This window comes from Falco rusticolus, chromosome Z (genome assembly GCF_015220075.1).
Source record: "Falco rusticolus isolate bFalRus1 chromosome Z, bFalRus1.pri, whole genome shotgun sequence".
Classification (NCBI taxonomy): domain Eukaryota; kingdom Metazoa; phylum Chordata; class Aves; order Falconiformes; family Falconidae; genus Falco; species Falco rusticolus.
In genome coordinates, this window is record NC_051210.1 from 29927134 (window position 1) to 29955004 (window position 27871).

The 27871-nt window shown below is 41.5% G+C and overlaps 1 protein-coding gene across 1 annotated transcript in view; it reads left to right on the plus strand.

The window, feature by feature from the left end:
- CPLX1 (complexin 1) overlaps positions 1-27871 on the plus strand; it is a 115855-nt gene that overhangs the window by 55739 nt on the left and 32245 nt on the right. Inside the window, exon 3 of the mRNA XM_037374377.1 lies at positions 15850-16025. Within this exon, the coding sequence (XP_037230274.1) occupies positions 15850-16025 (176 nt within the window). The remainder of the gene's footprint in view (positions 1-15849; positions 16026-27871) is intronic.

Sequence of the window (27871 nt, forward strand, 5' to 3'; positions counted from 1 at the left end):
AATATAAAAAGAAAGAGCAGCCTTTGTCTTGAGGGTGTTACTCATTGGGGTCTGCAGGGCCCAGAATCACATATGCTGGGATGAAAAAAGGCCTACCTCCAGGGTAGGAACGTGTGCAACAGAAATGCTACATTCATTGGTTTGGGAGTAGAAGATATTTCTTGCTCTTTCCAGATATTTGGAGGAAATGAACTTGCCTTGGGGTGTTCTAAGTCGTGAGAGAGGATGTTCTGGATGTCAGAGTAGATTTACTGCTCACAGTCAGCGAAAAATGGCAAAGCTTTTTTTGTTGAGGTGTTCAAATGCCTGAGTTGCAGACTGTGTATGAGAGTCTCGAAACACATAAAGTGTAAAGTCACCATGATAGAAAGGAAGATGATAGTGATGTGTAGTTCAGAGTTGTGTTAATCAACCCTAAAGAATAAACCAGAGCATGGTGCATGTGAAAAGAGACAACAGCCAGGTCATATGCAGAAGCTGTGTTTACTGAGCAAGGAGGCATAGAGATCCAGACTCCAACACTCTTTAGCTACATGCTGGTGAAGGCAACTTTTTCAGGTCTCTCTTCAATGAATACAGACTTCAAAGAACTTGCAGATCAGACTTTTCATACTGAATCTCCTCCTTGCCAGGACAAAAAATTTAAGATTTGTAGGAGAGATACAATCACCACAGAATAATCCTACAATGAGAGTTTTGAGAATAACCTCATACATCTTACCTAATTATTAGACTTGAAGCATGAACAACATGTTCAGTGAACTTTGTTAGACATTAAGAGAATTACTTCTCTTGTTTTATTTTTTTATTCTGTAGTTCTTAAAATGTATTTTCGGGCTTCCATTTGCACTTCCACTCTCTTAATATATGGAACAATGTAATACGTTAATGAATGCCTTGCTGTTGTGATTTTTTTATTACTTTTTTACAAATAAAGCCATATGTCTTAGGCTGAAAGAGACCAGTTCTTTATTTCTCATGACAGAGTTTTGGCATCTCAGGTCTCCTGAAAGCTTTCAGCTGAGCAGGTTCCAACTGCTCCAGCGTTGCTTCCTCTTCACCTTTTGGAGATATTTTTCATTTTTTCAGTTTTCTGAAGGTAGTGCTTTTAGTGACCTGCATGGAATTCTTGAAAAGGTCAGGCAACCATCTTGCTAAGTTCCATAGTAACAACCAGACCCAAGGCCGTTAGACAGGCTGCAGTGTTTAGAAAACATTGGGCAGAATGTGCTAGTTCTTTCATGGACTGATTCTGTCTACAGTTGCTAATAGCTCTAAATCATGGAGATATGTGCCTAGAAAAGCAAGTTTATCCGCTGCACGACTGTTTCAGCAGACTGGGATACCCAGTGCTGCTTTCTGAGCCTGCCTGCAGGTGGCAGCACGTTGTCAACCGTTTCGGAAATCCTTTGTCCTGCAGTTCCACGGTTGCCCCCCGGCAAGGCTGTGAGGCTGCAGGCCGTTCAGGCTGTGCTACTTCTGTAACACAACATTGTGAATCAAAGCCAGTGGGAAACAGGAGGTGAGAATGGGCTGTGAGCATCTTCAGGGTTTCCTTGCCAGGACAGCATATGCAGCCTAACACTAATATGGAGGTGGCTCCCTCAAGCCACAGCAATGGACAAGGCCAGGGATGAGTGGCAGGGAAAGGTCAGACTGGGCACGAGTGCTGGTGGGATGTAGGCAGGACTGCATGCTCAAGTGGAAGGAATGACCTAAAGCTCTGGAGCAGGTGACACAGAGACTCCTGGGTGAGAAGTCACTCAGTGCAGGTGCAGGGCTTCACCTCATGTGAAACTGAAAACACACTCCTTTGCCTCCATTTCACCAAAGGAAGCCCTTGCAGCCTGGGACTTCTCATTTGCACCTCTATGCAAAAGACACTGCAAATTATACTGTTCCTGTGCCGCAGGGATGTGTGTGTGCACCCTTTTGCTGACTCTGGGCCAGCTTTGGTAGTGCTCTGCAAGGATATGGATTGTGAAAGGTGCCACAGAACTCCTTTTGCCCAAGAAACTTTTCAGCATTACCAAAGAGTTACATCACCTCAAATGATGTCAAATCTGTTAATAAGCCTGTTGGGGTTATGACATGGATGACTGCAGAAGTCACATCTCTGAAGCAATTTCTTTTTTTAAAAAAATAAGAAAATATTGAGGGAAGGTAACAGCTTTTGATAGCTTCTGTTCTGAAAGTTCTGGAGGCACACTTCGCCTTTGACTGTTTAAATTTTTCCTTCCAGATAGATTTGTCTGTTTGGGGGTTTATTTATTTTTCATCAGTGCTGCATCCTAGATGAAACGCCCACATTGAGCTGAAATAGCCCAAGCTGCAGAGAGAAGAGAGAACTAGTCTGGCTAGCAGATACAATGTTTGTGTGTGTGTGAGCATATATGTTATGTTTCTGTCTGTGGGTGTATGAAGAAACTGCTGAGAGCAAACCAAATTTAAAGTTTCTTTCTGGGTGTAGTGTGTCTGCCATCGCTGTTATTTCTTGACTATGGAAGTTCCACAGCCTCTCATGAAAACTCTGTCTTTTCTACTCACAGCCTACCTACTGACCTTCAGGCTTGAGAAGGTGTGACAAATCACTGACAGAAAATATGTTAACATTTCTTCAAGCAGAACTTGATTGTATGCAATAAGCTGAGGTTTACAAGCACCTAATTTGAGTAACAGCCCATTCCACAGAACATGTTCCTCTGTTTGGTATAGTACCACCCCACTGCTAGCACTGTAGCTGCCAAGAAGCATCAAAGCACCAGTGCCTTGCTATGCTGCTGTTATCAAGCACCTACATTTCTTGAAGTACATTAAGAAAATACGTGAAGGTGCATTAATTATTTCTAAGGAGTTCCTATCTTTTCTGACAGGTAAGTAATTTCACTAATTAGAGTATATTACAGCTCTTTAAACACCTCTTGCTGCTATGAAGAGGTTCACAATGGTATCTCATCAGAAGAACTCAACTGTGTGGGAAAGGCTTGTAATGATTATTGAAGATTTGACTGCATTCCCTTTGGAACTTTTCTGTGGGAGGATGTTGTGTTTCAGTGATGGTTTAGCTCATGGTTAGTCCCAGTGCCAATTCTTCCTGCTGATAGGCTCCTACAGGGGTGTCCTTCAAGGAGACATACGTTCCTGAGAAATCTGCTGCGGGGAACAACAGTTAATAATCTCCCACCCAGCCACTGAGGAGGCAACTGAGGCAGCCATTACATCTTGCTAAAATATCTGGTCTTCTGGTTTGGTTTTATTTTGTGATTATTTTTTTTTTAAATGTTTTCTTGCCCTTAATACTATTAGACAAATGCATCTGAATTTGGTGCTAGCAAAATGTTTTGAAGGTAACTGGTATAATCTGAGTAACTTGGAACACAGAAGTCCACACAGGAAGTAGCATTTAATGCCCCTCCATGCCAGTAGCCTTTTGTTTTTTTCCTTCCGCTACCTGGATTTAACTGGCAAGAGCTAAGTTTTAAAAGGAAGCTCAGGAACCTGCCTGCTGTGTGTGTTGGTCTCAGGAACCAATGTATCTCCTCCTGGCCCCTTGCACAGCTGCAGGACCTTGAAGACTCATGACCTGGTACTCTTCAGCAGTGGACACAGGCATCAGTGTGGGATGGGAAAGGGAAAATGCTCCTTCAAGATAATCTGTGAAAATATCTGCTTGAAGCATGTGGGAGTGAAAGTCTAAATTTTAGCTTTAGAATTATCTGGGCCAGTAAGGTGATGAGCTAGCTGGGTTTGACTAATGTTATGTCCTCAACCCAAGGCATCTTTTTGGGTCAGGCTAACCTAGACACATTGGCCTTGCTTACACTGAGCTTTACCTATGCATCATGAGATGTTGCCTTGTATGTCAGGGTTAGAGTTGCAGGTGTGCTACTTGAACACATATGCACACCAAAGAAGAGCCTTTTATAAAAATGCTGGAATATAAATTATGTTTAAAATATTGCAGAAAAACTGTAATCTTTGAGACAGTTTTCTCATCTTCAATAGGACCTTCTTAAGTAAGCTCAGTGTTTATCCGGACAGTATTATTATAATATAATATAAAAATATATTTTATATTATATCATATATATATACACTATATATAATATAAAAGTAATAATCCAGCAGTATTACTTTTACCAGTGACTGAAGTAACAGTCAGCCTTTCATAAGGGCCTGTGTGTCTAAAGGCAATAGTAAAAGTGCTTCATTGTGGTTTGTGTGTTGAAGAACGATGCACTCAGATTAAAAAGAAACCAGTCTCGTGCAGAATGTGAGATGTGTATATATGTGGAACTGAGACTTTTTTAACCTTTCAAAACCAAAATGCAGCAGACTGTACCAAGACACCTCTACTAGTACAAGGTTTCTTTCTCCTGCAAAACCTTACCCCCACATCAGAGGCAGAAGATAACCTTCCCGCAGCTTCTGTCCTCCCACATTTACAATGCATGTTCCTCTCAATCATCTCGTCATGTGCCACCATCTTGTAGTTCCTGACATTAAATGGTGTCATCTTATGATGTTAGTAGCTGTTTGGCATACAATACACTTACGTATCAGAACATAATGGTTCATGCTGCCTTATAGGCTTCACAAGAGCCACAAAGCAGAAAGGGAATGAATGAACGTCCATCAGGGAGTATAAGCTATTTCAGCTAGGAAGTGCTTTTATTTTTTACAGCAGAGGAGGTCTGCAAGCTAATGAATCAACTGAAGTGAACCTTTCACTGCTTAAAAATATTAAGTATACTAAACTGAATGTGCACAGCACAATACAAGGTACGAACACTGACTCTGACGCATGCAAATGAGATACCACTGATAGGCCATCAACGGTGTTTGGCATCTTTCACAAATTGATTGTAAAATGCAGTACCTGCTTCAACCTGGAAAAAGCCTTATCAGGTCATTCTGAGTAACAAATAGGTATTAGCCCAGTGGTTGTTTCTAGTTTGTCATGAAATGGAAGTTCTTACTGGCAATTAAAAACCCCCAAACAAAACCAGTAACAAACAACAAGGATAAGTGCGGCGTCCCCCATGTAATGCTACAGACTTGGGGAAGAGTGGCCAGAAAGCTGCCTGCTGGAAAAGAGCCTGTGTCTATTCATCAACAGACAGCTGAATATGAGCCAGCAGTGTGCCCAGGTGGCCAAGAAGGTCAGTAGCATTCTGGCTTGTATCTGAAATAGTGTGGCCAGCAGGAAAAGGACATTGATCATTCCCCAGTGCTTGGCACTGGTGAGGCCACAGCTTGAATAGTGCGTTCAGTTTTTGGCCCCTCACTTCAAGAAGGACGTAGAGGTGCTGGAGCGTGTCCAGAGAAGAGCAACAAAGCTGGTGAATGGTGTGAAGTCTTTTGAGGAGCAGCTGAGGGAACCGGGGTTGTTTAGTCTGGAGAAAAGGACATTCAGGGGGACCTTATTGCTTTCAGGAACTACCAGAAAGGAGGTTGTAGCAAGGTGGGCATCAGCCTATTTTCCCAAATAGCAAGTGACAGAACAAGAGGAATTGGCCTCAAGTTATGCTAGAGGTGCTTTCTATTGGATATTAGGAAAAAATTGTCACTAAAAAGGTGGTGAAGCATTGAAAGAGGGTGCCCAGGGAAGTGGTGGGATTATCATCCCTGTAGGTGTTTAAAAGATGTGTAGACATTGCGCTTATGAACATGGTTTAGTGATGGACTTGGCAGTGTTAGGTTTAAGGTTAGACTCTATGATCTTAAAGGCCTTTTCCTACCTAAATGATTCTATGAAGAAGAAGAGAAAGCCTCATATGTCCAGGATAGTGCCACTCTGGGTCTGAGATCAGGTCAGATGAATGTCACCTGAAAATTATTTCTCTACATGCATTACATAGGCAACTTTATTGTTCTAGCTAAAGCAGTATAAAAAGGACTTAGCACCAGTGAAAGGAATAAATCATATATTAACTGAAGAATTCACTTAAATACATGAATTGATAATTGTAAGCTAGAAAGAGAAAACAGAAGAGGAACTTAACTACTTGTTGCAAAATCGCACAAGTACCATTCAGATTAGATGTTGTTTTGTGTGCAAGTACTGTACATCTCTACGTAGTTAGAGAAAAATCGTCACTGTGCAGACATGGAGACTTCACAGAGCAAGAACCATAGAGATTAAGATTTTAGCAAAAGAAATTATGCTGAAGAGGCTGGCAGGGTCTTGCTCCAAAAATAGTACTTTCTTTTGTCTGTCAAAGGAGGCTCTCCAGTAGCTTGTAAAGTAGGAAAATCGTTATGTTCTGTTAACATGGCTATCTATCTCACCTATTGGGCTTTAATACCCATCTGCAGGGTGAAACATTGCTCTTGCACATGTTAGAACCTACTGCTATCTCAGAAAAATGTGGGGAAAAATAGTTTCTAGGAAGTTCTGTGGGCCTCCACGTGGATTTGTACCAAGTTTGAAAAAGGCCGTTCGACATCAGCCTCTAAAGTCTGCCTTAGGGTGTGTAAAGGAAATGTAATATTACCATAGTGGTGAGAAGAGGCATTTGTTTCCAAATAGCTGGAATTCCAAATACCTTCAAATGTTCTTAAATATTTCAAGTACCTTTACACAGAGTTTCCTCAATTTACCAGTTTATTTCCCAACAAGATGACCTCTGAGCAATGCAGTTTGTCTGGCTGGATACAGTATGAGAGAGAGAAAGAAAGAAGTAAAATACCAGAGGCAGAGAAAGCTGGGGTCTGAGGAAGGGGAATGGCTGAAGTAAAGGTCCCCAAGGACAGTAAAATAAAGAGTTATATGTCTAAACATGGACAGCCAGAGCAAAACCTGCTTTTTTAGGACCCTTTTCTGAAGAAGGCACAGGGAATGGCAAGACTTGAAAGTTTATGGCATTAAAGCCTGAACACAGACTGAGGTGTGGTAAAAAATCCCAGAATCTGGAAGAAGGAAAGATGGAGAATAGATATTGTACTGATAATCACCCTAAAGTCTTGATCACCCAAATGATCACTTAGTGTCTTGTCATAGTGCTGATTCTGTGAATAACTTCTTATTATCACCTCGATCTGTTTGTCTTGCTATCTGTTACATAGGACGGGTCTCAGTGAAGCCTTTGTTCTAGGTACTGGGTATCCACAGACCGTATCTTTTCTGATTAGCTGATGGTAAGGAATATTTGAGATTCCAGCATAAGCACTCAGAGAACAGAAAGAACTGAGTCAGTGAATTCTACCAGGCCAAGGAATGGGAATTACTACAGATTCTGAGAAAAAAGCAAGCCAACCAACAACCTGGAAAAAGGAGATAGAGGAAAAACAAAAAGACTGAAAGCAGACCATGTCTGTATTGCTATGTGATGAGTATTACAGTGGCCACAGCTTTATTCACTGTTTTGTCTTCGATTCTACAATCCTTTGACAGCAGTCAGACAAAAGGCTGACAGGAATAGCATTAGACTGATCCTTGGGGCAAGGGATATACCAGGCTGGTGTCTTGCATTCTCGTTTATCTGGAAGGTAATCTAACAATTTAGTGTGTGGGGAAAAGGAACAAAATAAAAAAACCCAAATTTATACCTTCCTGTGCAACTTTTCCTCAACAGTGTTCATTTATAAACAAACTAAACTGAAGCTTTGAGTGTTCCTTTTCTGCTCCTTCGTCTTGGCCATTTGTGTTCTGCCACCACATAACTTGCACAGTACCTGTGATCCATGGCTCAACACTTAATATGTTCAGATGGACCTCACCAAGATCCTTCCAATATTATTTTTCTGTGGTATCTCGGAAGACTTGACACTGAAAGGGATAGGCATCCCACTGACCTGGAAATAAGCCTAAAACCATAGACTGGCTCAGGGAGCAGAAATGTGTATAAATGTGCACCTTCTCAGTTGTGCAAGACACTTGTGCTGCATGGATATGGAAAAGCAAACAGTGAAAGAGTTCCTGTCTGTTTTGAGCTTTGAACTTCATTAAGAATTTCTTCATTTAATACAATGCTAATAATCCTTCTCAGAGGTCCCCACTGTGCCAAAAAGACCAGAACAATGCCATTTTCTGTGCCATTTGTGATTTCTTAAGTGAGCTCCTCAAGTTAACTTGGCATCAGTTCTTTGTTTATGAAAGGGAAATTGGTAATGCACTTCAGTAGGTCTGTAGTTATAGTTAATTAATAAATTGTGGTTGTTCCTTTGGAGCTGTTCAGTACTAATGTATAAATACCCTATTTCATTCACGCAAGTACCACTTTGGAATATCATGTGATGCTCTCCTGAAGGGCTGTTGTATTTTTATTAAAATTAACAGGAGGAAGTCAGGGCTTTTTTTCACCTGAAAGGATTGATGTGGCATTTACTTTTTTGATGGAAAATAGCAATCTGGTGGCTAATAAAACTGCAGAAGGAAAAGACCCCACACCTTTATCTGCCAGTGGAAGGAGCAGGAGGCAGATAGTAGAGGCATCTGTGTTCTTATCACTGAAGAAATGTACAAACATTTGCAGGAAAACAGCTTTCTATAGCAAGCATGAAGCAGTACTCTTTAGTTTCCAAAACATTCCTAAAAGCATTGTTTTGTATTCATATAAGGAAGACTTTTGCTTCCAAAACAGGTATGATGGCCTATATTCCAGATCCCTCTCTGCCCTTCCCACTTTTGTCAATGGGATGGAAAGACCAGGCAGACAACCAAGCTGCCCCAGTGGTGTGGAAAAGCCAGCACCTTTATTCCAACCAGCTGACAGCATTTACTGGTTCTTTGTGGATGAGTTATTTTGATCTCATCCTTGACAAGAAAAAATTTTCCATGCAGTAAAGGGTCCTTGTGCTGGCCCTAGTCTGCCCTGTTCTGGATTTAGTGATTTTGGATTATGCAAAGTGTAACCTTGTTCGCTCATGTCAACTCTGATAACTCCCTATTGGGTTGTACCAAACCCTGCATTGAAACAGGCATCACCTGATGGAAACTAACTCAAAAAAAGTAAGAAAATAGGAGCAGCCTTACATTGTGTGTGGAACACAAAGTCTTGTGAGATTGTCAAAGTGAGATTGGCATCTAGGTTCATTGCTGCTTTACAGATGGGGACACTTAAGAAAGGAGAGGCAGCAGGGCATATCAGAAAAGCTCATAATATACAGACCATAAGACTTAGAAGAGAACGGAGCATAGGAGCTCTTCCTGGGCAGAGATCCTGAAAAGCTCAGTTTGCTTGTTCTTGCCTGGTCTTGTTTTCAAAGAAGAGTGATACAAAAAACTATGGGGAAGTGTAAGTCATCGAAGCCATCTTGTAATGTCAACAACTCTCAGAGTGAAAGACAAAAATAAGATTGTTCAGCCCATCCATCATTGACTGCTCTTTGCTCCTTCCTGTTTGGCCCATGTGGTTGCTAGAAATCTCAAAGCCATTGTTTCATTTTCACCCAGTCCTAAGAGGGAAAATTTACATTCCTGCTGGATTTAAACAAAGTTTCAGGAGTTATTTGTCTACAAGATAATGAGCTTTGGGTAGTAAGTTTGGGGCTGTTTCATTTTTGGGAGGCAGAAAAACTCATGGATGATTCAATTGATTTTGCAAGGCATTATAAAATGGAAGTGCATAGCACTGAAAAATCCGACTTCTAGAGATCGGTGGGTTAGGTCTCTCTGTAGAACACATACTCAGTACTTTCCATTTTATTTGAGACTGAACTAGCTTCTTTATAAAATACCTTTTAGTGATCATTCATCTATCACTTTGTCTTAGCTGCAGGGGAAGTTGGTGATGTGCTGGAAACACCTTTTTCTTGCTTAAAGGTGAAAGGAAGTGCATTAAAATGGGATTGCTGTCCAAACATAACGTGTTTGGGAGCCTGCTGTTTCTTGTCTGTATTTTATGCCAGGGAGAGTTACACTCATCCCTGCCCCCTTCAGTTCCTGTAGACTGTAGTTTGGGGGTTTTACTCTATTTCTGACTAAGATGTGTATATAAATCTGGATCTCAGCGTGACGTTTTGCTGACTGTTTGCTAGATCAGAATAGATGGAGATGAATCCTGCTGTATAAAACACATAGGCCAGGGAGTCTACATGAGGTATTGACACAGCAAATAGGTATGCAAACTCACCAAAACTCACCGGAGGTTGACTGTGCTTTACCTGAAGCTTGAGGCAGCTTTGGCCTTGATTTCCTGGGCTGTGATTCAGGCTCTGTAGGAAACCTGTCTCTTAAGCAGTAGACAGAGGCAATGGAAGGTTGCAGTGGGCTTCCAGTTGCTGTAATGGGAAGCCAGGTACCAATCACACATGGATACATCTCTGAGCAGAAACTTGAATCTAGCCATTGCTGTTGGGAACTGGATTTCACCCTGGTAGTGAGAACTGCTCTCGCAGCCAGTCTATTTGATTCAGGTGTAACCAGCAGATGTAATGACTTTGCTGGAAGAAGGTAGACATGTTGGAAATATAGCTCCACATTTTGAGGACAAGGGGAACGGAAGTTTAATTTGTATTTTGTCTAAAATAATCTCACCTATTGGTGTGTATTTTGGCTGCAACAGAGGACAAAGTTTATGTCACAGCAGCCAGGGGGAATAATTTGAAAGCATCTCTAGTATCTAAGGATTTTGGATAAAAACACTTGAACAAATCTGATTCTTTTAGATATGATTCATATTGGGGGAAAATTTCCATATGAAATTGCTTTGCTCAGTGAAGTCTTCATACAAACACCAGCTTAACCTTTCCTGACAAATTAGCAATTAAATGTCTTGACTTCTGGACAGAGTAAGGAGTCCCATAATGATTGTTATAAGGCTTTTTTCTTAATAGCAAATTCACCTTTTCATGTGCCTTAAAATGGGGAAAGGATTTCTTGTATACCAGACATAAGCTTTACATTATGGCCTTGATGAAAAAGGTCTCTCTCCATTGGTACCAATAAAACATTCTTAGTTCTAGTTCTGAAGTAATGCTGCAAAAATGAGTGACCCATTCCTGCTCCAGGACAGTGCTATCTGATTAGCTCCAAATTGTTATGACGAAGTGATAAAAATCATGCTGTGGTTTAGAAACTCTGAGAGATCAGTTATCCTGTCTGTTTGATCTAAATATGGCTCAGCCACGAATAGTAATACCAAAAAAACCCTGCAAAATTTCTTCAGGGCATGCCTGTTTCAGGTAAACTTCTTGTTCCTTCCTCTGACACCTGTGATTAAGAGGGCAAGCTTCTGCAACATCCTCTGAGATCTATGCACACACATATTCAGCCCTCCTGAAAGACAGGTATGGGATGCTATTTTTTTGCAATATGAAATGAGATTTGTGCAAAAGAAATTCTTCTGATTTCACTTAATTACCTTACCTGAAGCAATGATGTGTGCAAATTTCCATCATGCTTTGCTTAATTAAGAATGCCCAAGACGTTTCTACTAATCTTTTTCTGTAACTCATCCTTAAAAATCCTAATCCTTTTCTGTGTAGCTTTTGTGGCAAATAACTTTGCATGTTAATATTAAGCAGATTTTTTTTCAACAAGTAACAAATTGAGCATTGCTCCTGCAAGCTAATTCTGTGAGTTTTGTTTTCTGTGTGAAAGCTGGATTGATGTCAGTCAGCTATTGAAGACTTAGGTCATAGGAAGTGGTGCTCCTGTGACAGAGGTCAGGCAGTTTAAGAATTTACTTTCCTTCAGTTCAGATGTAGGATGTGTTTTGGTATGTGCTTTTCACCCTCTTCCTTGCCAAACTCACTTCAGTCACTTTCTGTTGCCATTTAAACCACTTATTTGTGAGGTCTCACAGAGTCACAAAATATCTGAGGTTGGCAGGGATGCACAGGGGCTATCTAGTCCAATCCCCTTCTCAAACAGAGCATCCTACAGCAGGCTGCTCAGGGTCTATGAAGTTTTGAGTATCTCCACAGACAGACTCCACAGCCTCTGTCTGCAACACTTTTTTTTTTTTTTTCTTGTATTAAATGGGATTCCCCATACACATTATCTCTTCTCCTGTCACTGGGCACCAGAAAGAAGAGTCTGACTCCCTCTCATTCATTCCCTTTTATCAGATATCTACACACACTTCTGAGACGTCCTGAACCTTCTCTTTTCTGGGTTAAGCAGTCCCAGCTCTCACCTTCTCCTCATATAAAAGATCCTGAAGTCTCCTAATTGTCTTCATGGCCCTTAAGTGGCTCACTCCAGTAGATTCATATCTCTCTTGTGTCTGGGAGCCCAGAACTGGACACATCACTCTGAAATTTGGTGTCATCAAGGCTAAGTAGAAGTGAGGGATCCCTCGTTCTGCTGGCAACACTCCTCCTAATACAGCCCAGGAGGCTGTTGACCTTCTTTGCTGCAAGGATGCATTGCCTTCTTATGGTCAGCTTTTCCACCAGGATCCCAAGGCCTTTACTGCAAAACTGCTTTCTGGACAGCTGACCTGCTTTCCAGCTGTTTCACTAGGGAATGTGTCCCACACGTTCCCAAACATCTAAAATACTGTTTTTCAGACGGCTGTTGACAGCTTAAACCAACAAGCCTCCCATGGAAATGTGTCTTAAGTGCACTCATAGTTACTTGTCTTAACACCTATATTGCCTCATTCTTCAGCCCATATGGATGAAGGGAATGAATACTAGTTTGAAATGCCTGCTGTGGCACTTGCCTTCTAAACAAACCATGTCTGAGATGTTTTCCCTTACCAAAGTTTTTTATCCTTCAGGGACAGGGCTGTTTATTATAGCCGGAAAGGTGAAAACTTGCACATGTTGTCCTAGAGCTTTAGCCACTTCTGTGTTCTTCCTGTGGCTTTGTCTAGAGATGTTGGAATTAATGTTGATTGAAGCTCGTTACTGATCAGTGATTACTTTGGCGTTGTCTGCCTTCTCTTCATGTCAAGGTAGGTGTTATGATTGGGGTGTGAAAGAAGACAAAAAGACCCAGGCATATCATATGAACAGATTCAGTAAGTGTGTCCTTCCCCTCTGCTTCCTTGGAAGCTTCAAAATTAGGCTTAAGGACAGAACTTCTGCTCTTCCCTTCTGCTTGTGCCTGTAACTGCAGCATCTCAGTTGCATGCAAATGAATTCTCTGGGGCCTCCACTGCTGAACTGTTAAAACCAGAAACTGTTATCCAGGGAACATTAAAAACAAAGCCTAAAATTTAGGATGAAGAACAAATGAGACAGAAAAAAAAAGCTTTTCTATACCAGAAGTAACACAAGAGATCAAAGTTAAAATGTAGTGTAAACTTTTGCTTCCAGTCAGTTAACAGTGATACCACAGTGCAGCTTTCTGCACATTTAGAAAGCAACTTTGAAATCAGTGGTGAGTTAAGAGAGTCTGTGAGATTCCTGAAACTGTGTTCTTGTGCTTGTAGGTGTCCTGTGTGCTGAATAGCTGCAAAATCAACTGCCTGAAGCACTCAAAATCTTGGTCTTGTCTAAGAGATAAAAGAAAGTCTACACAATTTCAATCCTTACATGATGAGCTGAGCTGATATTGTAACTCAGTGATAGCCTAGAAGTAGTGCTTACAGGGGAAGAAATAATCTCTTTCTGCTGCTGAATTCTGCTTCATAAGTAGCTAGTGTATTACACTGTCTGGATGGCTCTAAGTGGAGAGAAGCTACAAAGAGATTAACTTGATATATTGAACCCAAATAGGTTCTGCAATAAGGCTGCTTAGGGAGGTTCCTGCAATAGGGATGTGGTACTCAACTTGTCTGCATTCCCTTTCCACTTGCTATGAAATTCTAGATTGCTTACAATTTCAGTTAGCCTTCCATTAGCCTTCCTTGCATCCCAGGAAAGAAATCACCAGATGCTCTGAGTAAATTTGCCCTCAAAGTGCAAGACACTCTGTATTACTCTGACCCTGCAGAGGAAGGATGCAAAATGACAGTAGAGGAAGACTGACAGTAGCTGGGGACCATGAGTATTCCAGCTGGTTTTTTTTGGGGGGTCCCTATGTCCTTTTCTTATCCGCAGGTTTCCCAACAGGATGCAAGTGTCGAAAGGCTTGTGGTTAGCTAGCTGAATGGAGACAGTCATGTTTACTGTTATTATTTCCCAGCCGGCAAAAAAACCCCACCTATAATAGCCAGATCTTGGCAGGCTTAAAATGATTGTTTTCCCCATACTTCTTCATGGGAGATGGATTCAGAACTGCTTTCAATTTAGGACTCTGGAAGAACATGTGACCTGGAAAAGAAATGTGGAGGGGAAAAGCCACAGGATCTGCTCACCTCTCAACAAATTCCATGGTAGTTGTTAGAGGCAGTAGTTAGTCTGATAACTGTCATCTCTGGGGCAATTCAGGAGGAGTTATTCTGACAGGTTGCAGTTGTTTCTTCCTGTAACAATCAAGGTTCCACCATTGCCATCCCAAGTACTGATGTGGAAAGCCAGAGCAAACACAGTCCTCTGCACTGTTGCCGCACTGAAGAGCTAATTTAGAAGAGAGGGATAAGGGGGTTCTGAAAACCTTTTCCCTTCACTTAGCCTCTAATAATGCCAACAGTTATTTGGAAGAACTTTGACAGTGTGTCCTTCCAGCCTAGCCTTTGAAAAGACCAGATGACTTAGCTTTATGCAAGGCAAGAGTTGTTAAATGTGTATACACGTATGTGCATGTGAATGTGTGTTACAACAAGGCTATCTCGGATTAACTCCTCAGCAAGGAGCCAGTCTGAAGCTGTCCTGACCCAGGAACTAAAGACCTGGGTTCAGACTGGGTCAACCCATTCCTGGGTTAAACGTTGGACTTGATAAACTTAAAGGTCTTTTCCAACCTAAATGAATCCATGGTTGTATCATTCTGTGACAGTAACCAGCAACCTACGGTGTTCTGCCACAGTGAAGGTACTTTCTTTCATAAATGATGTAGACAAAGTCCGACACAACTCCCAAAGGATACATGTCTTCACTTCATCCATGTAACCATGCTTGATCCTGCTGCAGCCCTGCAGTGCCATGGTGATGATGCACCAGAGTAGATGCCCTACCCCTTTCCCTGGCACCTGCTTTCCTCCCCAGCTGGATGATTGCCAGCCATTTGCCAATAAAGGTTCCTCTGAAATACAGGGTAAATGGCTTTATGCGGCCCTGTGGGGACAAAGGGGCATAAGAAGCCTCCCCATTTGCGTGGTTGTGCAAGGGTTTTTCACAATAACAAAGAGCTGGCTCAGGAGTCACACATAGGCTGAAAATTTGGGACCACTATTCATGCAGCGGTATAAAGAGGGCAAAGCCAAGCCAGGGTCCCTCCTAGATACTAGGCATTAGAGGCAGTGGTGTCCAAGGGTAGACAAGAGACATGCAGAGATGCTGCTTCTTTCTGATCCGTGGTAGAAGCCTACAAATCATCAGCAACTCCAAATGTTTGCTAATGCTGTGTGCTCCTACCTGTCATGGGATGTGTAATTTCTGGCAACAATTAAGCCTGTGATTACTCATCCCTGCAATCAAAATTTCAAATTCCTTTCCTAGCCCTGGTGTCATTTCTCTCTGGATGCATCATCTACCTGTAACATTAAAGACCCTTCAAAATCAAGCTTCAGTTCACTTTACTGAGCTGATGGAGTGAAAACATTGTGTGGATGGCAGCTTGCCCCCCTCAGGACTGCAAACTAATTGTTTTGCCATCATGCAAGTGTACGGAGATGGTCTCTTCCTCTTACTTCTGTGCTTCTCCCACCATTGCCGGGTAACCCACCTGGTCAGGCAAGATACTTTGTCCACCTCCTTCCTCTGTGTGGAGTGTGCTTCCTTCTCAGTGGAAGGAGAAACCTTTGCAGATGCAGAAGTGAAATAAGGTCCTGAGTGTGGAAGGAGGACGCTGGCATTGTGGTGGTTTTCCCACATTCTTACAGGGCTGACTTTCTCATGTGCTTTCTCTAGGGGCTACCAAAGACATGGGGAAGATGCTGGGTGGGGATGAGGAGAAAGATCCAGATGCTGCCAAGAAAGAAGAGGAACGACAGGAAGCTCTCAGGCAAGAAGAAGAAGAAAGGAAAGCCAAATATGCCAAGATGGAGGCTGAAAGAGAAGTTATGAGACAAGGGATTCGAGACAAGGTAAGGATCTGGCTTTCAGCACAGACCAGGTAACTCATAATGCTCATGGAGAACTGCAGTTTTCAGCTGGTTTGTGACCAGTTCCCTGAGCACCTGGATAGAGCCAGGCAATTACTTTGCCACACTGAACTTTCTAATCTTGTGCACTGTCCCTCGAGCTCTGTTCCTGTTTAAACATACCTCCCACACAGATAAGTCCTCTGCAAAGATGAAAAAGAGAGTGAAGATAAGGGGACAAAAATGCCTGGTTTTCTCATCATCTGTTAATTACTTGCACTACTTTAAATGTTAGTGACATCTCTGTCCCCATGCAGGTGCTTTCTAAGCTTGCATTTGTGGTTTGTGAGAAAGGCATAATTCAGTGTTTCTGAGAGATACAGTCCAAGTATCTTCTGTATTGCTTCCAAAGCTTTCTTTGTGTTAACAGGTGACATGGGACAAATCTACTCTACTTTTCATATTTAGGCTTCTACTACTCACAGGCCGTTAATCTGAAAGAAACCACGTTTCGTTTACCCGAGGGACTTAACCATTGAGAAGCACTCTCTTCTACTTAAGTTGATTCTTGTAATCTTGTAATTTTGCACAAGGAAGAAAGGAATAATTGTGAGAGTTCAGAATGAGATTGAAAAGAAACATACAAAACAAACGTCTAGTAGAGAAATGAGCTTAATTTAAGATAGTTGAAGCTATTGTTACTATACTTTAGCTTTTAGGGATTGATGTGTGGAGGGAGAAGGTAGTTTTACTGCTTCACCCTCAAGACTGGGTCAAAACTGTCTGTTTAGAATAACTTAATTTTATAGGAAGAGGTCCTGGCACTCAGATAACTTTGAAAGAAATGTGGGTAATGGTTGGAGAAGGGGTTTCTGATAATGAAGGCCTGTATGCTGACTTACATCACATACCAAAGAACAATAGAAAATACCTGTAGACAGAATGAGGAAGTCTTGAGAGATCTTTCCTCTGCAGTGCCTACCTCTGAGCACGTTACAGTGCCCTAAGAATATGTCAGGGAGAAAGCTTCAAGATCTTATCACAGAGCTCAGAGCAACTGTCCATAAACAAAACTATGTTTGCACTGAGTCAGACTTCTGACCTAATCCTTATGGTTCAGGAGGGAAGCACAGATAAGGATGAATTGTTCCAGTGGGATAGTGCATCTTGTAAAGAGTATCAAGAATTGTTCTGCAAATAAAGAAATTTGGGAGTATGCTTCTAAGAAAAGACCGTACTTACAGGGAATTGTCAGCCTGTGACACTGCCAGAGAAAGGCATTCATATGATAATTTAAAAGAGGGTGTTAGTTAGCAGAGAGAGAGACAGATGAAGAACCCCTACCTGGTCAATATTTGTTGTTTTATAATGTATTTAATGAATACATATCTAGACAGTGTAATATATTAATATAAGCATATCAATGTGTGCGGTATATGTTTAATGTATATTTACAGGTGGAACTGTTTCAAAGCAATGACATAGGTCTGTATTAGACATTGGGGGTGCGGGAGAGATGATGAATTTCTGACTTGAAGGCAGATGGGCCTAATGCCCCGTTTTCATCTGTCACCATCTTTCTGCTAGACCATTGAAATGTTCCCAGAGGCAGACGGGGTTGCTGCATTTTTCTTGCTGTTGGGCAAACTGCTGTGAAAGTGTCTGAAAAATCCAAGATGCCCTCTGTTGCAAATCCAAGGTGATCTAGACTAGAATTCATGCATTCATGAGTAGGATGTATACAGCCTGAGTTTCAATGAAACAACCAGCCAACGAGGATTTCCCTGGGATATTGTCAGCTACCTAGATTTTGCTGAGTCAGGCTGGGTACTGGCTGCTTAAGTCTCTTGGAAATGCGTTGACTCCTGGATGATATAGCAAAGGGCTGGCTCTGCAGAGAGAGTAAACAGGAACACTTGGAGGAATGTTACTTGACCTCCATTGAAATTCTGGATTGCAGCTTTTCTAGTGATGTGCTGGGTTATCTTTCAGATTAGCAACAGGAAGTCCTGCTTTGGAGAGTGCACCCAGCTTGTGAAAACACAGGAGCTCAATTTCCTGTGGTTTTCTTTCTCCTGGGAATAATCCCAGGTAGTATGTGTTTGAAAGATAAAGCTGTTTTCTACAAAATCAGAAAAAATGGATAAAGCTGTAGAAAGGAGTTGGTTTTGGGATGTGGGTTTGGGGTGTGTGGTGTTTTTTTTTTATGTTTGAGAGTTCTGTGAAAGAGAGAGATTATTTTGTCCTGACAAGGAGGTGGATTTGATAATATACAAGACTTTGTCTTCAAGTATTGTGAATTTGGTGGCTGGAAATGTGGGAAAAAAATATTGAAACACTAGAAAAAAGGGCTGGATTATTTCATCCATTTCTTGTTTATTTAGAAGTTACCTTCATTTCTTCACCAACTCCAGTAAAAGCAGAAATGTAGAAAAGAAAACTGAAACAGGGGTTCTATCTCGTACATACACAAGTTATTGCTGGCAGGTAAAAATGAAATCCAAGAAGTTTTAGGTATTAGAGATCTCCATGATGATATTTGCTTATTTCTCACATAAAAAAGTGAGAAATGAGCACGTGACTTGAGTGAGTAGGAACAGGTTATTTATGCAGAATACAAGTTTGAAAGTGTGTGCATAGGTCATGAATCCACAGTTGCAAAGATACTACCTTAGTGCAGCTGCAGGATGTCAGGGAAACAAGCCAGGGAATGACGGTTTCATCAGTTAGTTAATATGGCTCTTTGGTGAGGCCCACAGAAAGGACAGGCTCATCATGTTTGTTTTGATCTTTTTGCCATGGCTTTGCAATGAGTGTGATAAATGCACTCTCTTGTTTAGGGCTTCAGAAAATGTGGGAGCTACGGCAGAGCTTGGAAGGGACAGATACCACAGATATGTTCCAGCATGTGCTAACTTCAGCTTTTAAATTCAATCTGTTAAATCGAGATGCATGTGCCCTGAGCCCAGCATGGCAGCTGGGCAGAGAAATGATTTAGGGAAAGGACAAAATGAATTATGCAACAATCAAGTATTTTTATAAAACTTACGCAGCATTTTCATATGGAAATGAATTTTTAAGGATGATGTTTGGACATGACATTTTGAAATAACTGGACCACCAGGCAGTTGTCTTCTAGCTCCTACTTAATGTCCAGCATCTGATACTGAAAATGGATTGCAAGAGTGTAAAGGACATAAACTGGGAATGCTCCAGCTTCCTGCTGCCCCAAGGTGCATGTATAGAGCTTGCTTTCTGATCTCATCTGGGCTTGATCTCAACACTACTGCCTCACAGATCTTCTGGGCCTTACCACAGCTGTGTCTGGACAGAGGTGCCTCACCTGACCAGCGCAGGCAAGGCTGTGAGAGGTCTTCAGTGCTCCTATGCCTGGTAGGTCAGGGTCTGTGTCCAGCACCCTGGTGGTGGGACTGGAGAGCTAATATCCCCGTTATCTTGCTAATACCGAGTTCTATCAACCTGCTGTGCTGGAGCAGCCATCTTATTTCCAATGCTTTTGGGTGAAATACTGCCTTCTATAGAGAGATGATCTTTTTCTGTGTTATATACTTGCACATCTCAGCAGTGAAAGCTAATTACTTTCTTCATGTAATAATCCATAATTACTTATTTACATGATTAATTATTTCCACCACTGTGGTAGAACCCAGGCCTCAGAGAGCCCTAGTACATGCTCTGTAATTAACACTACCTGTCTTGGCTGCCAGTGGGACGATGCCTGTAGCCTGCAGCTGCATGAGAAGTATGGAAAGGTGGCAAATGGAAAATTCAAATGCTGGAAGAATTAGATTTGTCTCTACCATTGTAATTGACCCTGTTGGGTGCTGTGCAAAGATTGTGGCATAGTGCTTAATTGCATGGTCATACAATTATGCTTCTAGGAACGTCAGCTCTCCTGGTGCACAAGCTGAGGGTCAGCTTTTCTTAGTAAGCAGAAGTTCAGTATTTCATCTCTGCCGTGAAGAGAACAGTGCGTATTCTCAAGCTCATATACTAAGCAGTATCCAAATTCTGACAGCAATATAACAAATTTCCTCATTTAAGCATTTAATTCAGTGTTGTTGTTATTATTATGCTTTCACGAATATAGTTGTTAAGTTCATCCCAAACACGGTTTCTTTGGAAATTTATCTGGGTGTAGAACAAAGAATTTTGTTGAGGTTTTTTTTGTTTGCAAAGTACAAAAGCAGAAGAGTTACGTGATTAAAGCCTTGGTGATAGTAGAATGTTAACATCTTGTGGCATGAGTGAGCCTCTATGGCACGTAGTAAGAAAAGCTCAGGGCTTCCCTGTCCCTTTGCTGGTGATAGGAAAATGGTGGAGTCTGGGGTTTGATGTTTGTTCCTGCAAGCACCATATCACACAGCAGGAGAATGTGCAGCCCTTGTTCTGTTTAAGTGTAAGTCCTTCTGTCTCTGGATGTGTGCCATTAATTCTTCCCATTTTCTCTACTGGGCCATCAAACACTCTCAGTGGTTAGGCAGTAAGAGTCTTTGCAGTATTTGGAATTGTCCATCTCCCAGGAGAGTCATGAAATCTATTCAGTACTTTGTAGATATTTAAGATGTGATCTTCAGGTCGTCCATGGTATAAGGTTGGTGGTTTTGGAATTCTAGAAAAGTGAGAACATTTGGATTACCAGCAATGTGAGAAGTCCTAAGTTAGAGCTTTTGTTCTCTCCAGTTGGGAATGTGTCCTCATAGTGCTGGGGTTTTATTCTTTGTTTTTATTTTAAATCTGATTGCTGAACTCACTTTTGGCATTAGATCACTCAGACAAAAAGGCAATCAGGATTTGTAGCTGCAGTACTAGATTCTCACATGAGATAATCAACATGCAACATCATACAATTATTTACTTCTACTATTTCATTTATTTATTTCCATATGTAACTGGTACATAGCTGCGAAAATCCCATCTTGGGACAGGAAAAATACCAGAATGTGGATTCACTCTGTTCTCCAGCAATATCAGACCATTAAAACTAAACTCCAAGCTCAGGAGTGCAAACTTAACTTTGATAAAACTTTGTTGCTATGAAACAGCTTTACATTGTTAGCTAAACTCTTTAGTATTAGTACATCTATGGGTTGTTTCATTCTTGTCTGACTTCAGATGCAGATATTGCCAAGGGCTTTAAAAATTCCTGTACAAAGGAATGAAATTTTGCTGTGTGAAAGTGCAGTCTTTCTTCAGAGGAAGAAATATAGCACATTTTTCATTGGAGACTATCCACAACAGAAAAAAGTGCAGAAATTGTATTCTTTGCATGTCAGAAGGTGAAGGATCTCAAACAAAGAAGATTGTCCTCTGCAATGAATCATCTTCTGTAATTCAAATGATAAAATTTGTATCTCCATAAACAGAAACATTCTGTCTCATCTCTTCCCTTTAAAATCACTGATATTAAACCAGCGATGTGAATTCTTATCCAGCACTTGTGATCTAATGAAGCTGTGGCTACTGTTCAGTGTGTGGGTCTTAAAATGATTTTCAGAATTGTGTATGTATTGCACAGATGGAAAAGTATCATTAACTTGACTCTTCTCCTGCTTCCACTGTAGCTTTTGATAATTCACAATAAAAAAGACAAACAAAGAAAAAAATTCCTTGCTTAGTTTAGTTCAGTACAGGTACTCTTTGTGCTATAGACCAAAGAGTGTTTACAACTGGCCCTCTGGCTATGAGAAAGCAATAGGCCTGGCTATGACACTCCCAGAGTGATGCTTTGCAAGACAGGGATTATATTGTGCTTTCCAAGAAGTGGGCACTGGGCTGGGTGGGAACAGTCATAACCCCAATAACAGCGACAACCAAGAAGAATTGCACTCATTGCAGCAATTAAATCATACGCTGATCTGGGTGAAGAAGGCTGCAAGGGCAATGTCCTGTGGTGCTTACTGTGTTCTGGACACGTTCCATTCACAGGCTGTTGAGGACAGTGGAAGGTGGAGTAAGCCCAAACAAAGTCAAGTTGTGGTTTAACCCCAGCTGGCCACTAAGCACCATGCAGCCACTTGCTCACACACACCTCCCCATGATCACCCCTGCCCCCTGAAGTGGGATGGGGGAGAGAATCAGAAGAGTAAGTAAACTTGTGGGTTGAGGTAAAGACAGTTTAATGGGTAAAGCAAAAGCTGTTCACACAAACAAAGCAAAACAAGGAATTCAGGTGTTTAGCCATCTCCACAAAAGCATGACTTCATCACACATAATGGTTACTTGGGAAGACAAGTGCCATCACTCCAAATGTCACCCCCTTCCTTCTTCTCCCAGCCTGATGTTCTGTGGTATGGAATATCTCTTTGGCTAGTTTGGGTCAGCTGTCCTGGCTGTGCTCCTTCCCAGCTTCTTGTACACCTGCTTGCTGGCAGAGCATAGGAAATTTGAAAAGCCCTTGATGTAGAGTAAGCATGACTCAGTAACAACTAAAACATCAGTTTATTATCAACATTAATATACTAAATCCAAAACACAAGACCTTACCAGCTGCTAATAAAAAAATTAACTCTATCCCAGCTGAAACCAGGACAATTCAGAAGAAGGAAAGAACATTTGCAGGGTGATTTAAGAGCACCATAACACTGCAGATCTTTGTCATATTGGTATTTGGAGGCATTCAAGGGGATAAAGTGATTTGATCTGGACTAGAGTTCTGACCTTCTGCCAGAACTTGTCCCCCAGTGATTGTTGCAAAGAAGTCCTGACTGACCTGTGTTGCCTCTGAGCCATACTCTTGAGTTTCTGAATCAGTTTTCTTCATAGCTTAGAGTACAGATCTTTAGCATCAAACTTGTTCCCAGACCACAGAACTTTTCAATATGATTTAGTTCACTTCTCACTTCTGGAAATTCTAGCCAGATTTGATTTTCTGTTTTGTATCTCAAAAAAAACCCAAACCCTTGTCTGTGATGCAGCAGCTGTCTTTTGTAAGAAGGCTAACAAACTGGTCTGCTTCAGTGAGAAGAAGCACAGCTGGAAAGCCAAAGGTTAACAAAGTTATCTGGGTATGCCTAAGTTCAGCAGTCTCTCTTGAAAGTTGAGAGAGAATTGTGCCTTCCCAGGTGTGCTTTTTAGCACAGAACAGGGATTGATGTACCTGTTAAGGACCTCCAAGGCCATTACTAAACATAGTCACCTTCAAAGTGATTTTAGGGCATGTGTTCCTACCCAACCCCTGTAGTTTCATCTTTATATTCCCTTGGAAGTGCCAGGATACACAACACGTCTGGGTCTTCGTTGTTGCAGCCACCTATGTATATAGAATTCTCTAGGTGGTCTGAATGAAAGTGTTTGTACCAGGTCTTATCTCTTGACATTAGACTAATAGAACTTATCTGATGGGAAAAGCTGTATGGATTCCTTCCTGCACTGTAGCTTTATGCCGTTTCTAAAATTCAGAAAAGGGAGCAAACCATTGGAGCTTGGAAGCAAAGTGGTATCTTTTTCGTCCTCAATCATAGTAGTTAGAGGTTTGATTATTTAGCAGAACTCAGCAGGATCAGTTTCCAGCTGCTGATTCCCCACTCATACCTTTTGGGGCTCATTAGTCCGCTTTTTTGTGCAGCTCTGCCTTTTTCTAACTTCGTTTCTACGTTTTACGCTAATCCAGATCTACACCAGTAGATGTCACTTTGGATACTTGCTAACGAGATCCCACTGGGCAATGCTTCTGGAGTTACTGAAATGTCTCTTGAAATGCAGCCTTTTTTTACTGTTATGCACTGATTAGGGTATCTTGTAAAGTAATTCAGCTGAAATCCTCACTTAACTTTTGTCTCACTGAGCTGGCTGGCAAAACCTATTATAATTGCTGGCTCAGGGCTAAGTAGATTCATCCACTCAGGACTGGGTGCAAAATAAACCCAAGCAGATGATGTACAGTGATCAGTGCTGGAATTTAGCTAGGAAGGATATCTGAATGGTGTGTCATGCCTTCTTGGGTGCGACCTATTTGGCTTACCTACTTGGAAAGGCAAGAAACAATTACCCCAAAAATTGGCCTTTTGCAAGTTCTCTTCCAGTACCATTGCAACTGAGCATCTTTGAACAGCCAGACACTACTACTCTGCTGTAGGTGCTGTTATACCACCTCACAGTCCAATCCACACTTCTGGCCCTCATATCAAGGTGCCCCATTACCAGAAGATCTGTTTGGAAACTAGTATCCAACAATTTTAATTGACAAATTATTCTGTATTCATAATAAGGAACTCTTCAGTACAGCACTCCCTAACCTGTCAGGTATTTACTTACATTACCATGCAGAGGATATGGAAGGTGGGAAGGCAGTAACTACTTGTAATTTATTGTCTGATAACACAATACATCCTCTCTTTCTTTTTCCCTTGTGCCTTTTTTTTTCCTGGTTGAACTGCTGGTTTAGGAGCTTTCCGTTTTTTCAGAGCAAGGATAGACTGACTACATTGCAGAGCAAGAATGTGTGATCTATGAGGAATTGCTTTATTTCTACAGAACAGTCTTACTATATGGAAACAATATACACAGCCATTGTATATTACCAAGTTTTTGTGTGTGTAGACACATAGAAATGTATATAAAGAAAGTTTGAATACATTTTCTTTAATCAGAAAGATTTTTTTCCTTTGTGTAAAGGAGAAGATGAATGCAAAGAGAATGTCTGCGTCATGGATAAAGCCTTACTTTATTCCAGTTTCAGTAACAGTCTGCATTCAGTCCCCACAATGTTTAGCCCACAGCTTGAGGAAGTCAGTGAGGAACCTGCCCTTCTTCAGTGGACTAGCAATGGTTAACACCTACATAAAGAGGTTATTAAGTTGGGTAGTAGCATTCACAGTCATATGTGACAGCAAATTACTACATGAAGAAGGTGGAGAGCTACCTACATGCATGCTGGATCCAGAGTTCTCTTTTTGCAAAGGCTGCAGACTTGTCTTAGCCTACTTCCCCAGCAGAGCAGGCACAGCCCACTGTCTACCTGAGTTTTGGCTGGAGTCATTCATGCTGACTATCCAGAATAGAAACTACTCAAGTCAGTGCAATTGGAAATAGCAACCTGAGAACCTGTACGCAGAAGACAATGGCAGGTCTCTGCAGTAGATTGCTATAACAAACACAAAGGTAACAGTATGCATTCACCTCTGAAATACCAGTTAGCTCAGTTTCTGCCTTTCTGATGCTTCTTTGTGATTCTAAGTGTCACCAAATGATACTTCTTTTTCACATCATCCAGCAAGACCAAGCTGCACAGAGGAAGGTCTTTTTCCCAAAAGATCTTGAAAATCCGATTTTTTATTATTATTTTATTTTATTGTATATGTCATAGTAATTATATAACATATACTGTATATTATATATTTTATAATATATTATATATTAAGTATACAATGTGATTAATAATTTTATTAATAATAATACTTTTTACTTAGCATTACTGTTTGTGATTCATGGGTGAAGAAATTGAGCAACTTGCCTAAAACTATGCAGTGGCTGAGTAGGGAATCAGTTTCCTGAGCCAGAGGCGTAGGCATAGTCTAACCCTTGTGCAAATGGGATTTCATCTCCTCCTGAAAGCCTGGACACCTTCACAGGCAGCAGTCCATAACAGACGGTAAGGACTTAGAAATGAACACCATCCCAGAGCCTGTATGACCTGCATCCTCATTGCTACTGGTCTATAGAAATGGTTGCCATGCCCAAACCCTTCCAATTCAAATTTCTTTAGCCAGTAGAGCCAAGACCACATGTAATAATTTCTTGGCTAAATCCAAACCAAAGGCATAAATGCATCCCTTTGCATTGAGAGGCAGAACAGCATAGTTGTTGCCTTGCTGCTCTAAGGAATAAAATACTCTTTCCTCATTGGTAAAAACCCCTTAGTCAGGATGATATAAAATTTGGCTGAGTGGCTGGAGTACCTCCGAGTTTTTTCCAAGACAACCTCTCTAAGTCTTTTGATTCATCTGACCTTTAAAGGTAGACAGTTCTATCATGGGTCATGCTGCTTACATCAGCCTCAAAATGCAGATAATGGCATGAAAGTAATTTAACGAGTACTGTTGCCTGTAACAAGCACAGCTACACCATTTTTTTCATGTAACTTATTTTTTTTTCACAGCTTACAAATCAGCTGTGAAAGTAAGGGAGAGCTTGTACAGTTGTTGGTTCTTTTTTATGTCAATCTAATTCAAGGACTGTGAAGGTCAGTGAAGAGGATTTAAAGGTCTTTTCCCTTTCTGCTGCAGCCAAAGAGCTCCCATTACTGTTTAAAATCAAGCATCAGCCACATTATGTCTCTTATATTGGCAGTTTGTTATCTGAGTCTTGAACAATCAGGTAATTCACCAGGAATTAATGAGACCAGCGGAGTTACACCTGCTTGAGAATGCAGCCTGATGCCTTCATGGCTCAGCTAATGGAGGCTCAGCCTTTGAAATTCTGCTGCTTCCTTGGAGCAAGACATGAGTGTATGCTGGCCTCATCATGAAGGTCTGCATCTGTTCTGACATTGCTCTTGGTTTCATCAGCCTGGGATTTAAGACTGTCAGGGACAATTAGTTCCCCCACATGCTTGAAAGAAGAAGGGCTGAAACCAGGCCAGATATGAGTTCATGCATGGGACAGGATGCCAAAGTTTGAGGCATGCCTGCCTTGCTTGCCTGATGTGTGTCCTTGCTCCCTATGGATGCTTGTTGCTTATGGTTAAGCTGGGAAAAGAAGAGAGGGTTTGCATCCCCGCTTCTGATGAGTGTCAATTCGTATGGCTTTCCTGAGGGTCTGAGACAGCCCTCAGGATTTCTCTTTCTCTCCCCTTCCTCACTGGCCAGCTTTGAGGCACTCACAAGCAGAGCTGAATTAATCTTCACCAGACTCCAGTGCAAGGTCCCCTTGCCTGGGCTCCAGGCCAGGGCAGCCCTCTTGCTGATGCAGGAGAAGGTCTGTGGCCTTCCTTTGACCATGTCAGAGTTTGAGGAAGACAGATTGGCTGCTGCTGGGGGAGAAATAGGATATCTTGCCCTTTCATCATTTCCATTGGCTGAGGTTTTTCAGGATTCCCTCCTTTTCCTTTCAGCACAATCTTTAGTGCTGTAGGCCTTCTGCTTTGCTAAAACAGCATGCAAGCATGCCTACACCTGCTGGGAAGCACAGAGTCACATTATTCATTACCTGCTGAGAGAGAGACTTCATGGAAGAATTGCTTTTCCTCAGGAAGAAGAGAGGAAGAATGCAGCCTGTCAGCTTCAAGCCACCATATTCAAATTACCCCGCATCTCCTGGAACTGTTGGCATGGTCTTCACAAGACCAAGTAGAGCAGGTACAGTGCTTTTATGCTCTTCATCCCAGCCAGAGCTCCAAGCAACCTTTCAGAAATTTAGGGTTATTATAGGGACTTTTTAAACTGGCACCATATCTATACAATCTTACTAGCCATTTTACAGCTGCTGGATTATTTCTGTCTTGCTCTGTAATAGGGATTCAGATTCTGTCTCTTTATTAAACAGATTGATGCTAAATTAGAGGAAGGATTCATCAATCAGAGATCAAACCAGAAAGACAGCCCAAGCAAAGGCCTGGTGTGGGAAAACCAGCTGACAAATTGTCCATTGAACAGAACTTTTCACACAAATGCAGAAAGAAAAATGGGGTTTGTGGGTGGTTTTTATTTGGAACTTGTATGCTTGATTTCCTTCCTGGAAGTTTCTTCCAGCTACTGCCATGGAGTTTGGGGCATAGAGATATCCCACTGTACCTCCCTGAAAGTCTCTAGAATGTTTTGTCACATTCTGGTGTTTCTGATGAATCCCTGGTTATTGACTAGTGGGTGGTGCTGAAAGTATTTCTTTCC